This window comes from Macrobrachium nipponense, chromosome 45 (genome assembly GCF_015104395.2).
Source record: "Macrobrachium nipponense isolate FS-2020 chromosome 45, ASM1510439v2, whole genome shotgun sequence".
In the NCBI taxonomy this organism is placed as follows: Eukaryota; Metazoa; Arthropoda; class Malacostraca; order Decapoda; family Palaemonidae; genus Macrobrachium; species Macrobrachium nipponense.
The window spans coordinates 26955740-26970290 of NC_061105.1; the positions used below are offsets into that span (position 1 = coordinate 26955740).

At 39.7% G+C, this 14551-nt stretch overlaps 1 protein-coding gene across 1 annotated transcript in view; it reads right to left on the reverse strand.

The window, feature by feature from the left end:
• Positions 1–6956: 6956 nt before the first annotated feature.
• Positions 6957–14551, reverse strand: part of LOC135214122 (neuronal acetylcholine receptor subunit alpha-9-like) — a 47225-nt gene continuing 39630 nt past the window's right edge. Inside the window, exon 8 of the mRNA XM_064248221.1 lies at positions 6957–8182. Within this exon, the coding sequence (XP_064104291.1) occupies positions 7821–8182 (362 nt within the window). The 3' untranslated portion in view covers positions 6957–7820. The remainder of the gene's footprint in view (positions 8183–14551) is intronic.

Sequence of the window (14551 nt, forward strand, 5' to 3'; positions counted from 1 at the left end):
TTCTACAAGGGGTTTCGAGGAGTTCCTGCCCTTCGAGTATCAAGAATAGACATTGTTTTCTGCAATTCGGAGTCAAGAAGATGTCTGAAGTTACAGTTCTTCTTTTGTGAATCCATCACTTCGAGCATTGATTTCCGACAGCGGCAAAACTGGCCAGCAAGTATTTTCATTACCTCACTGTTTCCCAAGTTCACGCATTGTAAGATTTTACCTTTTTATGTAATTAGGAGAAACCATTCTGCATTTACCTTTGTTAGTAAGATTGTAAATAAACCTTTGTTCTGTTCGTAACATACATATATATATATATATATATATATATATATATATATATATATATATATATATATATATATATATTATATATATATATAATATATACATATGTATACATATATATATATATATATATATATATATATATATATATATATATATATATATGTATATATATATATATATATGTGTGTGTGTGTGTGCACGTGACCTTGTCTGTGTGCAGTACAACAACAAACGACGAGGGGTTGGGGGGGGGACTCATAACAGATAGTGTTCACAGGCTTCCCATGAAACACAGCAATCCTCAAACAAGAAGAGGGGATGGCAAAAAAATAGGATTTCTCGTATCCTTTGTTTCTCATAGACTGTTTCAATATAGTGAAGGTAATGCATAGCAAAAACCGACTTGCATCACCAAAACATGGATTGCAAGATCATGGGGAGAGAAAGGTTCCACTTGAAAGCCAATGAAGTGCAACTGCTCTTTTTTCATGAGCCTTGACTCTGCACTAATGGAGAGTATTCTCTTGAACTTTCTCACGCTCTTCTGAAATCACGGTTCTTAAAAAGGTTAAAGCATTCTGAGCATCAAGGACTTTGTGAGGGACCTCTAATCCCTTTAGATCTCTCCAAACAAATCTTCAGCGATCTCACTGGGCAAAGCACTTTCTCCTGATCTGCTGGGCACAGGATATCCACTAAATTCTTGATAAAATGAAAGAGGCCAGGGTTAAGAAGGATCTTCGTTCTTAGCTAAGGAACCTAAGATCAAAGAACATGCTGCATGCCCTTGAGAAAAACCTACCTTTTTATTAAGGGCTTGCAACTCGCTAATTCTCTTAGTCATGGCTAATTGATTAAAAATAAAGACTTCCTCATCATATTCCATAGTGAAGAATAGTCTAAAGGTTCAAAAGGAGGGCACAAAAGCCATCTTAGGACCACGTCCAAGTTCGAAGCGATTGATGCAGATTTCTGTTGTTTCAAAGTATCCAGACAGAACTTAACATAGCCCTGTACCTTTTGATAGCAGATGAAGTCTGCAGTTTGTGTTACAATGGTCTTAGAAGGTGAGATGTTATGGTCTCAGCACGATACTTTAACAACTGACCACTTTGCTTGGTAGACTGCAGCAGAAGATTGTCACCTACAATTCACAATTCCTTCTCAGCTTTTCTTGAAAATGCTTTTGCTCTGACAAGCTCCCTGACAGTCTGAAGCCTGTCAGAGCGATAGTGGATAAGCCTTGGGGAAACCTGTGAAAATGGGGTTGTCTGAGAAGACTTTTCTTCTGAGGTGGAAAAGATCAGGGAACCAGTCCTTCTGTTGCCAAAAGGGAGCCACTAGAGTCACCATTGTGTTGCTGTGAGATGTGAATTTCTTCAATACTTCCCTCACCAAGCTGAATGGTGGGAAGGCGCAATCTTGCAACATTGCATCCATTGCTCATGCTTGCAGATCCAGGGACGAGGAGCAGAACAGAGGGAGCCAATGGTTCCTTGATGTTGCAAATAGGTCTATTGACAGCTTTCCCCACCATTTCTGCGGGCTGGTGCACACTTGTGGATTCAGTGTCCACTCCATTGATAGAACCTTTTTGCCACAACTTAATTCATCCATAAGACATTCAGCTTTTTCTTGAAAAAACCATGTCACAATGCTGGTCCAGTTGTCCTGTGTCCACATCAGGAGATCACTGGCTGTTTCGTGCAGCTAAAAAGAGTGGGTGCCTTCTTGATTCCTGATGTAGGCCAGTGTGGTCATGACTGTCCTGTTGCAAGTTGCTGCTGAGAAGTTCAGAAGGGGCAGATGTATTACCTTTAATTCCTTCACATGTATGTGTAGATTTCTTTTGGCAGGGGACCATTTCCTGGAAACTTCCAAGTCGTTGAGTAGAGCTCCCCAACACGGATCTGACACACCTGAATACAATGTTAGGTTGGGGTTCAGAAGGTGTAGTGATCTTCCTACTGAGAGTCTGTCTTCTACCAACCACCACCGATGGTCCTTCTTTATTTCGGGAGTGATGGGGTAGATGAATGAATCCGGGAGGTTCTTTCTGCACCAGTTGGCCCTCAGGAAGAATTATAGTAGTCTGGTGTGTAACCTTCCCAGTGGCACAAACTTCTCTATGGGTGGCAGTGTTCCCAAAGGCTCATCCATTCCTTGGCTGAGCAAGACAGCTGAGAGATGAATTTTTGGATTTTCTGGAGGCATTCTGGATCCTTTGGTGCAACAGAAAAACCCAAAAATTCAGAGAATCGATCCTCATCCCAAGACAGAGGACTGATTAAGTAGGAACTAGTTGTAACTTCTTGCAATTGATCAGTAGCCCTAAGTCCTGGGCAAGATGAATCGTCTTCTGAAGGTTCTCTGTACATTGGGAATTTGATGGGGAGCGTAAGAGCCCGTTGTCCAGGTAAAGACTTATATTGATTCTCATCAAATGAGGCCATTTCATTAATGGGGCGAGAACTATGGTAAATACTTGAGGGGCTGTAGAGAGGCTGGAGCACAGTGTCTGAAACTGGAACACCCTGTAAATATGCATCTTGCATAACTATCATCACCATCCAGTCCCTCTGATGAATGGCTGACAGGACTCACTGGTTCGTCACCCATCTGAACTTTGTTGTTTGGACGAAGAAGTTCAGAGCACTGACGTCCAGGACAGGTCTCCATCCCCACAATGATGGCAAAAAGGCGATTGTAGAAACCCTCTTTGTTGAGATCTTCAAGCACCTCCACAGCAAGTATGGCTGAAACTTCTCGAGACAGGGTGGAAAACCTCTCTGACCTATAGAGGAGGCTTCCAAATTGATGGAAGAGGTTAATGAATGTTTCTCCTTGTAAGAAATCATAAAGCCTTCTTTCAAAATTTCCAAAATCCAAGGTTCCTCATTAATGATCTTCTACTGGTTCCAAAAAAGAAACAGTCTTGCTCCCACCTGGCCACAGAGGACAGCTCTGCCTCTTTGAAAGGGATGTTGAGATATGGGGAGGATGTCTTTACAGACGTTGAAACTGAAGGAGTTCTTGCTAGCACTCTAGTCCTCTTAGCTGACTGAGCCAGTAATTCCCAAGTTGACCTCTTCTGAAGTTCGTTGTCACTTCCTTCAGAATAGCATGAGGGAACAGGCTAGTCTTGTCTAAAGGAGTGAATAAAAGGTATGACCTCTGTAAGGGAGTTACACCTTTAGATGTGGACAGACACCATACATCCCTCTTCTTAAGGACTCCTGTTGTAAAAATGGTTGCAAGTCCCTGTGCGATGTCTCATATAGCCTTGTTGGCGTATGCCAGCACTCCTAACCACCAGTCTGTTGTGAAGTTATGCTACAAAAAAAGTACAATCCTCGATCTTTTTGGCCAACGCTCCTACCATCCAATCGACGTCTTTAGGCAAATGGTCCAATTCCGAGGTGGTAAACAAAATCCTAGATAAGGAAATTGCTGAGCAACGTGTTGCATCAATAGACTAGAGGTCCCCTCAGGAGGAGGCAGAAACTCCCATAGAACGAGCTTCGCCAATGACATAAGATATATATATATTTGACATATCAAAGCAGGGGGAGATGTTCAAGAAACTGCCTAGCCTGCATCTCTCTTCACTACCAACCATGCATCAATGAGTGTCAATGCTTTCCTGGAGCAGAAAAGAACCATCTGAGGTAGCTTGGACGTCCCTGTAGGTTGATGCATCAAGAAGGCAGATCCTGGAGAAGACAGGGCTGCTGGAAAGAAGCAATATGGAAAACAACCAAAAATCATTTAACAGCACAGAATAATTAAAAGCAGGGTGGTCCTCCTCAACAGTTTCTTCATCTGAAGAAACTGATGACACCTGAAGGTTTGAGGGATCTTGTGACATCAAAGTGGGTTTCTGCAGAAGAGTAAGGATGTTATCCAACTGTTGCTGAACTGATACCAAAGGTGGATCCTGAGTGACAGGAGAAAAACCTGTTGTGCCAGTTACCTGTGACACCAACCACTTGGTGGCTGGTTGGGGAGCCCCCACAAGCGAATCCACTGAAAAAGAGCTGTGGAGCATTGGGTGCTTACACACCGAACAACCAGACACTACACTCTTCACAGGCATCGATCGATCCGTAGACACTGGTTTAGCAGACAATGGGCGCTCATAATTCGGGTAACCTGGCACTGGGCGTTTATACACTGTATGTTCATACACTGGGCATTCATATGGTGATCTTTCGAATTTTGGAAGCTCGGGCTCTGGGCGCCCAGACACTGGGAATCCATGTGATAAGTAATTGGGCACTAATTGCTCATATTCCAGGAGCTCAGACACTGGGGCCTATTCACAGAACTTTCATATCTGGGCACACACACTCTGGGCGTTTCGACACTGGGCGCTTAGGATACTCCTAGAAACTACAGGAAGGAAGTGGACTATGATCTCACTCCACCGTTTGTTTACAGATAGGAGGTGAGAAGTTTCCAAAGAGAAACTATGCCTTTTCAATGACCTAGACACATTAGAAAAACACCCACTACACCTCTTGGCAGAAACGAATTGTCCACTTTAGCTATGTTGTACTATCAACAAGAAAAAAGATGATACAGTTTTCTTATATCTTCGGAAACATATTGCTCAATAATACCACACCTGGCAACTCTAGAAAAGGGGCAGAGCTTCAGTGCCATCATATTTGTTGCTTTTAAGATTTACAGTAATTTTAAACCATAAAGATTGTGTAGAAGTCCTATAATAAATTATACTTGAATGCAGTAACAGCCTCTTTATTATTCGTTAATGTTGGTTTGGTAACATCAGTTTTGAGTGGAATATCGATCATCCTTCTTTAAAGCCTTCTGTGAGACCTTACGTAAACTACAAAATTCATGTGTAACAGGAATGTATGCAATATTATGATGATGATGAAAGAAAGAAAGAGAGAGAGAGAGAGAGAGAGAGAGAGAGAGAGAGAGAGAGGCATAAGCCTATCTATAGAGACACTTCATTCATTATGTTTACTTTGAGTTGAGTTATATATCTTTAAAATAGGTTTTAGAATTGGAGAGAGAGAGAGAGAGAGAGAGAGAGAGAGAGAGAGAGGAGAGAGAGCGAGTAAAATCTGCTTACGTGAAAGCATAGGCCTATTTATAGCTACCTAATTCACTAAATTTCCTTCGAGAGATTGGGTGATAATATATTTTCAAAGTATGTTTTAAAAGTGGATAGAGAGAGAGAGAGAGAGAGAGAGAGAGAGAGAGAGAGAGAGAGAGAGAGAATTATGGTATTGGTGGTGGACTTGTGATGGGAAATGGCAAGAGGAATGAGCGGTGAATATTCAAGTTAATTCTCCAAGAAATTTATATTAATCCACAAACAATATTATTGTATTGACTTATTTCAAATCAATACAAACGACAGTGACTGACTTATTCTGCACCCTACCATCTACTTAAGAAAACGTTATGTCATATTTACAGAGAGAGTTCTTTACTATTATTCATCCTTTCAATTGTTAGCATAGCAAACTATGATTCACTTAAGGTAGATTCTCGGATGAGCCTTATTCTTACGAGACGTTTGTTTGGTGGTTGCTGATTGGCTGGTACCGGGAGGTAGGCAGCTTCCAGCCAATCAGCGGCCGCCAAACTAACGTCTCGTAGGCATAGGGCTCACTCAAGAATCTACCTTAAGTGAACCAGTTATAGTGTTATGTGAATGGATGTTGATCAGTGTTAATATTGTTTGGTTATTGACTAGCTAGCATATATAAACACACATACATTTAGTTTATGGTTGCTATCTCAATAACGTACGTGAACTAAAAATTTTGCCAATTTGCAGCTGTAACTGTTAGTTCTTTTTTTATTTTAAGAAGTGGCTTGTTGTTGAAATGTTTTCTATCGATCTTGTGGACAGTCATGCCTGTTGATAAGATACGATACTCTACAGGAAATGGTTACCCATGAATACTGACTTCCTAAGCATTTTTATTCTCATATTCATTTTGCATATTTCCTTAACTGCACATTTTACACTCAAAGCCAGTACCGTCAGCAACAAAAACTTTACGATAACTCCATAACGATATTACAATTTGGAAACTATGCCGTATGCTCAAGGAAAATACCTGTTTCCCTCTCCTCCTTCCTGTTCCCATATGCCCTCACAGTGCGACATCTGGTGGGTCTTCCATTAGTTACTTGTTCAACTGCTTCGGGGTTTCATAGTCTTTGGATTATTGTTAACTCTCTAGATGGCTAAGGGAACGGCAACGGATTTTTGTGCGCAATAGTATACCTATTCTTCCCCAGTAGTTTGCAGGACAGACTGTCTAATCCCAAAACAAAAGAGCGCTACCGCGACTTTCGAATTTTGAGCTGCTGCCTACAGTAGAAACTTATAGCTATGTAATTATTTGGTAAGTTACTTCCATAAAACACTAAAGCATGGACAAGTCACTGACTTAAAAGATGGAGGAAAGTGAACTGGCTAACAAAAGACCTAAAGAGTGACATTAACCCTAGTTACATTTTTCAAGTTACTATCGAGATATTCATATGGTGAAAAAAAATTGTAGAGGGATACAGTAGAGGACCTTCATTGCTCTATGAAGCAGTGATTTACAAACTGCTAATTGCAAACACTTGTGTGGTACCATGATGTACCGGTACATTTTACTCTTCAGGGGATACACTGGATCTGAGAGAATAGCCAGCACTGCGCAATTTATGATGTAATGTGCATTGGGATTGCACAATGTCGTGTCTGTTTTCTTTTTGTTTTGTTTCGTTTTAGTAAGCAAAACCTTTACTCAAGTTATATCATGAGTGGGGTGAATACCATTTGTTTTTCACTAGTATGGAACTTTCTGTGGTTGTAATCTGTATCCGTACCGAGACTGAAAAGAATTGTTGCTTCATAATACTTGAAATTATGAATTTAGTGAGGCTTATGTGCTTAGTTTATTGATATTATGGATAATCACAAATAAAAGATATGAAAGTGATGCATCACAATATTTCACAAGTTACCTATTTAGTATATTGAAGTTATTACCATCAATATTCTTATGCAGTCTACACAAAACTTTTATAATAAAATTATATCACAATACCAATTTCATTCATTTTTAAGGGGTACACGGGAATCATTAAGAATGTCCATGGGGTACAGAAGAACAAAAAGGTCGGGAACCCCTGATGTACATACAGTGTTTAAAAATTTAATTATTATATGCAATATAAATTTGTCAGTATTAGCTCATTTACTATACCGATTATAGTACCATCTTACAGGGGATGAGTTTCTATTTGTACCATTTATATCCTCAGTGTCAGGTCAATTATCTGAGTACTTGGGGCAATTACAGAGCAAAGGTTGATAAACTATAACCTCAAGTGTACTGTGTAAGGTAAACTACGGGAAGTACATCTTACATGAAAGATGTACAAGAGAAGCTGTTAGCATATGATCTCCAATCATATTCTCATATTTTTCATTACTGCAGTTTCCTGCTACAGAGAATATGACAGGGACGACTTCCCAAAGATGGTATGACATGCTAGTGCCCGCCTCCACCTGCTGCTCCTCCTCCTCCAGGTAATGTAATATGGTAATTGGCGGCCATTTCAACAGTCAGCTGCTTGATCTCCTCGAACGTCATTTCATCACAGGCACCTTCTCCCTCAAGAGGGCAGTAATCGAACCTTTCTCTGAAGGGAGAGGAGGTTAGAATGAAGATGTTGAAGAGGAAGCAAACAGTGGTGAAGACGACGAAGAATGCCTTGTCCAGGACGCGAGCGATAAACTGCCACTCATCAACCAACCTGGATCTGAGGTGTTTCTTTGCTGATACCTTGTCGTCGTCTCTCATCATCTTATATAAGGACTCCAAGGCTTTAAGCGCTCGTCTTTGAAATGGATCTGGAAGGAAAGATGAGTAAATTTCTCACCAATCTTTAGGAGACTGAAACTCTTTAAAACTACGAATTCTTGAACCATGGTTTGATTAATTTGTGAATTGACAACAGTATATCAAAATACCACGAAATACTAAGCATTTAGCACAAGGTCACATAAATGCTGTTGAAAGGTTGCATACCCTTACTGCAATAATGAGAACAACGTATACTATTTAATAAATCTACTTAATACAACACAGCCCTCTCTGACTTTGTCTCCAGAGCTTTTTGGTCCTAGGGAATTTCTTGTAACATTCACAATCTAGTATACAGTGGATCTCACTTAGAATTGGAGTACTGCAATATTCTAATATTTAACACTCCATTGCCCGTAATAAAAACACAAAACATACTCTCTCCTTATTCGTAATGTAACAAATAAGAAAAATATATATGACAAAGAGGCTGGTGCTAGCACACATCCTTGCTTCACACCACACTACAGCATACTCATCGGACTTTTTTCCATCATATAATACCTTGGCTTTCATATCCCTCTGGAATGAATTTGTAAATATTTAAAAGTTTAGGTGGACAATCTGCATTTTCCAATATTATATTTTTTCTTGTATTTGCCTTAACTTTACAGTCATGTCTACAGTAGAATTGTCAGGTCAAAAGTCACACTGGGTCAGCAGGTTATGTGTTTTTAAAGTAGTTGTGGTCTAGGTAAGACCTGCACTGTTGAGCATTTCTGAATTCCCTACTTTTTTCGAGTTGCACAAATTTAAAATCTTTTAGATCTTGACACAGCTTCCTTTCAACAGCAAAATTTAATAACCTCATAACACTTCAAGAGTGAGTACTCAAATCTAAAACCTTATATTTCATCATAAATTCCATGGAATTTACTATCTGGGATTTCTTTGATTTTCACTCTAAGATCACTTGGATGAAAGGTAAGACCTGTGGCAATTTTTTTATCCCATTGTGCAATTACCCTGTTGCCATTGTGAAAACTGATTTGAATTTATGTGGAAATATTCTCCTTTATTGATTTGCAGTCTCTGACAGCCCTCAGAAAATTATAATGGGAAGCATAGCACATTCAGTAGAACGCAACTTGCAAGATTTTTATGCTGGGTCTGCTTAAGATTAACAATAAACAGGGCAGCAACAGAACCGGAAATCATAATCTTTTTAAAGACAAGCTCGTGGCCAAGTTGGTTCTTCCATTTTTTGCTTTAGGATTCAAGACACCAGTAAAGTCGCAAAATAGAGCCATCACATTTGCTATGGACATAACTTACCAGATTTTTGTTCCTGGCAAGCTTAAGTTTATTAATAAACAAGGGTAGAGAATTCAACTGCTGAAATCGAAGTCTGGTGCAGAGGCACTAAAAACAGATTCCCAAAGCCTTTAGCAGTTATGATTACGTAAACAGGGAAACCTCTTCTCACACCATCTCAGTTTCCTTGGAAACAATAACATTTAAAGTAAAATATTCAGTCTTTGTATTAGTTCCAGTAACGTAAATTGCATGTGAAATTCGTCCCTACAAAACACTCTCACCACACCCTTTGAGGATTAACTCTGCTAACTTCCCTTGTCCTTTTGACTGTGAGACCTTGGTTTGCAGGTGCTGGCCCAGGAGAAAGTTAACCTCGCCCAAGGGCAAACCAGTGCCAGACAAAGCGGCAGGACAACCAACATGTGCTGAGTGCTATATTTAAAGGGATGAGTCGCACTGACCTTATGCTGTGGAGAAACCTTGTGCATGACACAGTTAGGCCAACCACGAACACTACCTATCTGGACACCCGAGCGTAATCTCCATGCAGTATAACGGGACCTTGCAGGACCCCAGGGCCCTCAAAAACTTATGAGATTTCTGGAACACAGACTGACCGTGGCTGAGTCGGAACCTTGCTCTACCAAGCTGACCCATTTATAATGTGGCTGTTGTTGGGCCTTAATTAAGTTCTTTTTTGTGATTTTGTCCATGTCCCTCTGATGCTGGTGGCCCAGCGAAGAAGATGAATCCAACCCTTGCAGAAGGTAAAGTGCCACATTTCGAAGTTTCATTGGTCAGCACGTCTTAATTCTGCTACTTTATCTTATTTTGTGACTGACATACATTATGTCTGTATGAAAGCCCTCAGTTTTAGAACTCTAAAAAAGAAAACATACTAAATGTGTAAAGGAAAAGTCAGAGGCCAGTCCACACAGGTTGGCGTATGGGAGCTGCATTTCCCCACTCCTTATTCATTAACCATTTGTGGACAGACATGATCACATGAGTAGCGATAACAGGTTTTGGGAGCATGGTGGAGTGACTTATGGTGAGTAACAGTATTATGCGTAATTGATTCGCAGGAATCGGACGGGACAAAGGTGCCATTACTTTTATAGCCGATAAATTCACCAATGACAACTTTTATACTGGTAAAATCAACTGGGCAGCTCATGAGAAAGTTAGTTGGGATCTTGACATCAAGGGAGGATGTAGTGTCTCTCTGTCTCCTATGAGATCTTTTTATAAATTTGCAAATAAATATACCAAGGGGCTGCTGTTGGTTTTTTAGTTCTTATCTTTTATGATAGTATGTCAATTATAAATGTAATTTTACAATGAAAAGTTCAAAGAAATATTATAAAAAACATGTATAAATCTAAAAAAGTTATTACATCTTCATTCTCAGTAAATTTACGTAAATAATTTACAACAAATATGCTCAGAATCTGTTATTACTTTCATTTATTATCTTTTTTGATATTGTGTAAGCTATAATTATAATTTTAAAAATAAAATAAATTTATTTATTATAAATCATGTATTCCTCCGTAAAATTTACGATTGTGTTGTAAATGAGGCCCCACAATGGGTTGTAAATATTTATTTTCAACTTCTCATGGAAGGTACGGAAAAATTGTTAAAATTTTTATTCTGACATCATGTGCATTTGCATATCTTCCTCTTTCCATTGAATTGCTTTTTTTCTTAAATTAGCCAACCTCAAAGTTTTGTCGGCCTTGGGTGCTGCATACCCCAGCTCCTAAGGGTTCAAGTTTGGTCACAGTAAATTTTCACTTCATTCCCCTTCAAAACTTCACCTCTTCTACAGCTTAACGAGCCTCTTATTGTCCTGTATCTTTTTAAATCTGTTGTGCTGTCATCTCAAATTTCCATTCCAGGCCGACTGTCAGTAAACAGGAGGAAGCAGCCGATTTTCTAACAGTAAATGCCCTAAGAACGCCCCTATATGGAGAACAAGGAAGCTCGGGACAGCCAACCCCATATAAGGCAGTGAAGCGGCTCCCCCAGTGCATCTTAACTGAGGTCAGGTCACTGTCAAGACAGTCTCGGTGACCAGGACTCTGCCCATCACCTCCTCCCTTTCCCTGCCACCGACTGTTTTACTTTGTGGTGTTGATACATTTCCCAACAAAATCCTGTAACTTAAAAGCCTGGTACTGTGTTCAAGACTTCGATCATCCAGAGGACAAAGAATAGGAGACTGTGTAGGTTGTATGCGCCGTCTGTGCTCTCATGGTGCCAAGGTGTTTCTACTGTTGTCAGTTATCAAGTCCCAGGGTGAAAGATTGAATAGCTGTTATCTATAATATTGTATGTTTCATGCTTGTTGACATAAGCCTTTCCTTTCATCGATTATTCCCCACAGAGGGCTAAATATTTTCTGGGTTTTGCATAGTGGCACTATTTGGTTTGTGAAGTAACGTAATCCTCACTGCCAAGGAGTTAATGCTTGTAGCTTCTGTGCATATATCTTATGATTCATATAAGAATAACTTAATTGAGTGTAACAGTGCCTTTCCCTGAACTCCATCAATTTTGTTACATTTTCCCATGTTTTCTGTTGTTATCTGCATGGCACCCAGTTTTGTCAGATGTTAGTTTATTTCCAAATGAAATTGTAGACCTTGCACAGCCATGCATGTAACAATTTCTGTATTATTTGTGTATTTCGTCCCCTAAGTAACTCAAGCAAGTGTAGTAATGTAATATTAATTCAGTGCTGTGGGATCAAGTTGCTAGGTACCTTCTGTACACCCCTCGATCCGCTGCCACATGTTGCATTGGAATCAGCATGACCACATGCATTTTAATTGCAGATTAGGAGTAACTGGCTGTTGACCTTTTCTTCATTCTGTGTGCACAGTGGAATTCCCCCACTGGATTTCCTTCCCAGAGCCCGAAGTGGTGGGCTTGTGTTTAGTTCAAAATTTTTATTCTTTTGTTACTACCCAAGTTACCTGACAGGACCTTGTCGCCTGTCCCCCCCTTTATGTTTAAATAGTCTTCTGATGTGTATCTTTATTTGTAATATAATTATTTAAGTTAAACCTTAGCACATACCTAATTATTCCCATTCTGAAGAGGCCCTTGAGCCATATGATTCTTTCCTAATTCAAGGCCATAGCCAAATTTGCTTCCTTTTCCCAGGTAAGTTGCTCACACCCTCAGTAAAAATCATATCACTGGCAAACTGTTAGCCACTGATATTAAAGGAAAGGAAAATGTATCTTCTTCGAGTAGGTCTGCAGCAAGGAGGCATTCCTGCACGTGTTTAGGGAGAGAGAGAGAGAGAGAGAGGACGTAAGGAGGATCACATCATCAGAGAAGGCTCAGAGGTAAGAGAAGAAGGATAAGAGAGGAAGAGGGAATGGAAACGAGAAATTAAAGTCCGTAGTTCGTAGTCGGAGAGAGGGAGAGAGAAACCCTTTCCGTGAAGTAGCGTCCTGCAAGTGGATTTGAGAAGTAACCCGCGCTTAAAGTTTCAAGACTAAGTCATTCCTTCCTGCAGTATGAAGATAAGAAGAAGCCTGCCTGAAAGTTTTACTGTCCCCTTGTGATGCCATCACTTCAAAGAACCAATCTGAACAGCTGTTTCACAGACCAGCAAGTATCTCATTACCACACTGTCCCGCTTTTCACATAAAGTCAGATTTAATTTTCTTAAGTAAATAGGAGAAACCATCCTGCATTTATCTTTGTGAATAACCTGTAAATAAACTTGTGTTATGCTTGAGTTTCTTTCTATATTCGTATCCCGTGTTTCAATTGTTGGTGTTGAATCATTTTTTCTTATTATACTAAAGAACCTGAGCGATCCCGATCCGTAATTGGCCCCCTTTAGCAAACCCCTTTGCAAGCAACTATCAGTTGAATAGGATTGCTAAAGCTGGTTGCAAGAGTAGAACGAATCTGAAAGTCTAGCGTAAAAAAGTGATCCAGTTCCACAGTAAATAAGGTGTTGTTAGATTTTTTAGATATTTTGTTAGGTGTGACCCAAAATCGTGACTATAGTCAGAGATAGGAATATTCTAGGCCACATGCATGCCAAAATGATCTATAAGGGGAGAGAGAATTATTAACCAAATACCCTAGCTTTTAATAGCTACTGCTTGATAGCTTGCATGCCATTTCATAATAAGTGAGCCAGGAAAGTGGATAAGGAAGTTAGGAGTGTTTAAGAGGAAATAGTGCTTGTAATTCCTCTGCAATTTTTCTTCTTTTTCTTATGGAGATTTTGTGCCCTGAAATAGCAAATTTTAGCTAGGCATATTAGGAGCCACATGGGCTTCGTATCCAAACAGAATACTTGTATTGCTGGATTTCTCTCTCTCTCTCTCTCATATAAGGTATCGATAGCAATATTTTAATTTTCTTTCGTCATTCCATTTTGATGGAATACCCGTTTTACTAACAAAACAAAGTTATGGCCTACGTGGGCACGGTAGGAGTAGCATAAACAGATAAAGCACCTGTAACGTTGTGATGATTAATTAAAACAAGTTACCTGCAACATGTGATACAATCCCAATTTGCTTATTTCATAGGTGCTACAGAAGAACTGTACCCATTCATTCCAATAGGGAAAATTCCACTAGACAGTGCTGGTAAACAAAAGAGATATTGCACTGTCCCAGTTGTCTCACCAACCTTGAAGTTGCCAACGTGCTAAATATACCATCTGGTAAATCGGCAAAATCCTTGCATGTTAGTTCTTTTAGGATCATAAAATATCTATTTTTGTATTTTGGTTTAGCTGCAGAGATGCCAGGTTGCCATGAAATTCAAAGTAGGTCACGTTGCCAGGTTAGTGATTTCTTTCCTTTTAATTAAACAAGGTCAGTTAGACCCTTGTAACATATGTACTAATTATAGAAAACTTAATGCAGTTACAGAGCCCAAAACTTTCCCCCTCCTGTGAATCAAGACCTGCCTTGATAGCATCAGCAATGGTCGTTATCTAAGTAAAATCGATCTGGAGAAAGGATATTGGCAGGTTCCATTAGCAGAGGAGTCGCACCTTCTCTCTGCTTTTATAATTCCCAAGTATTTCTTTAAATATAGTTATGTCATTT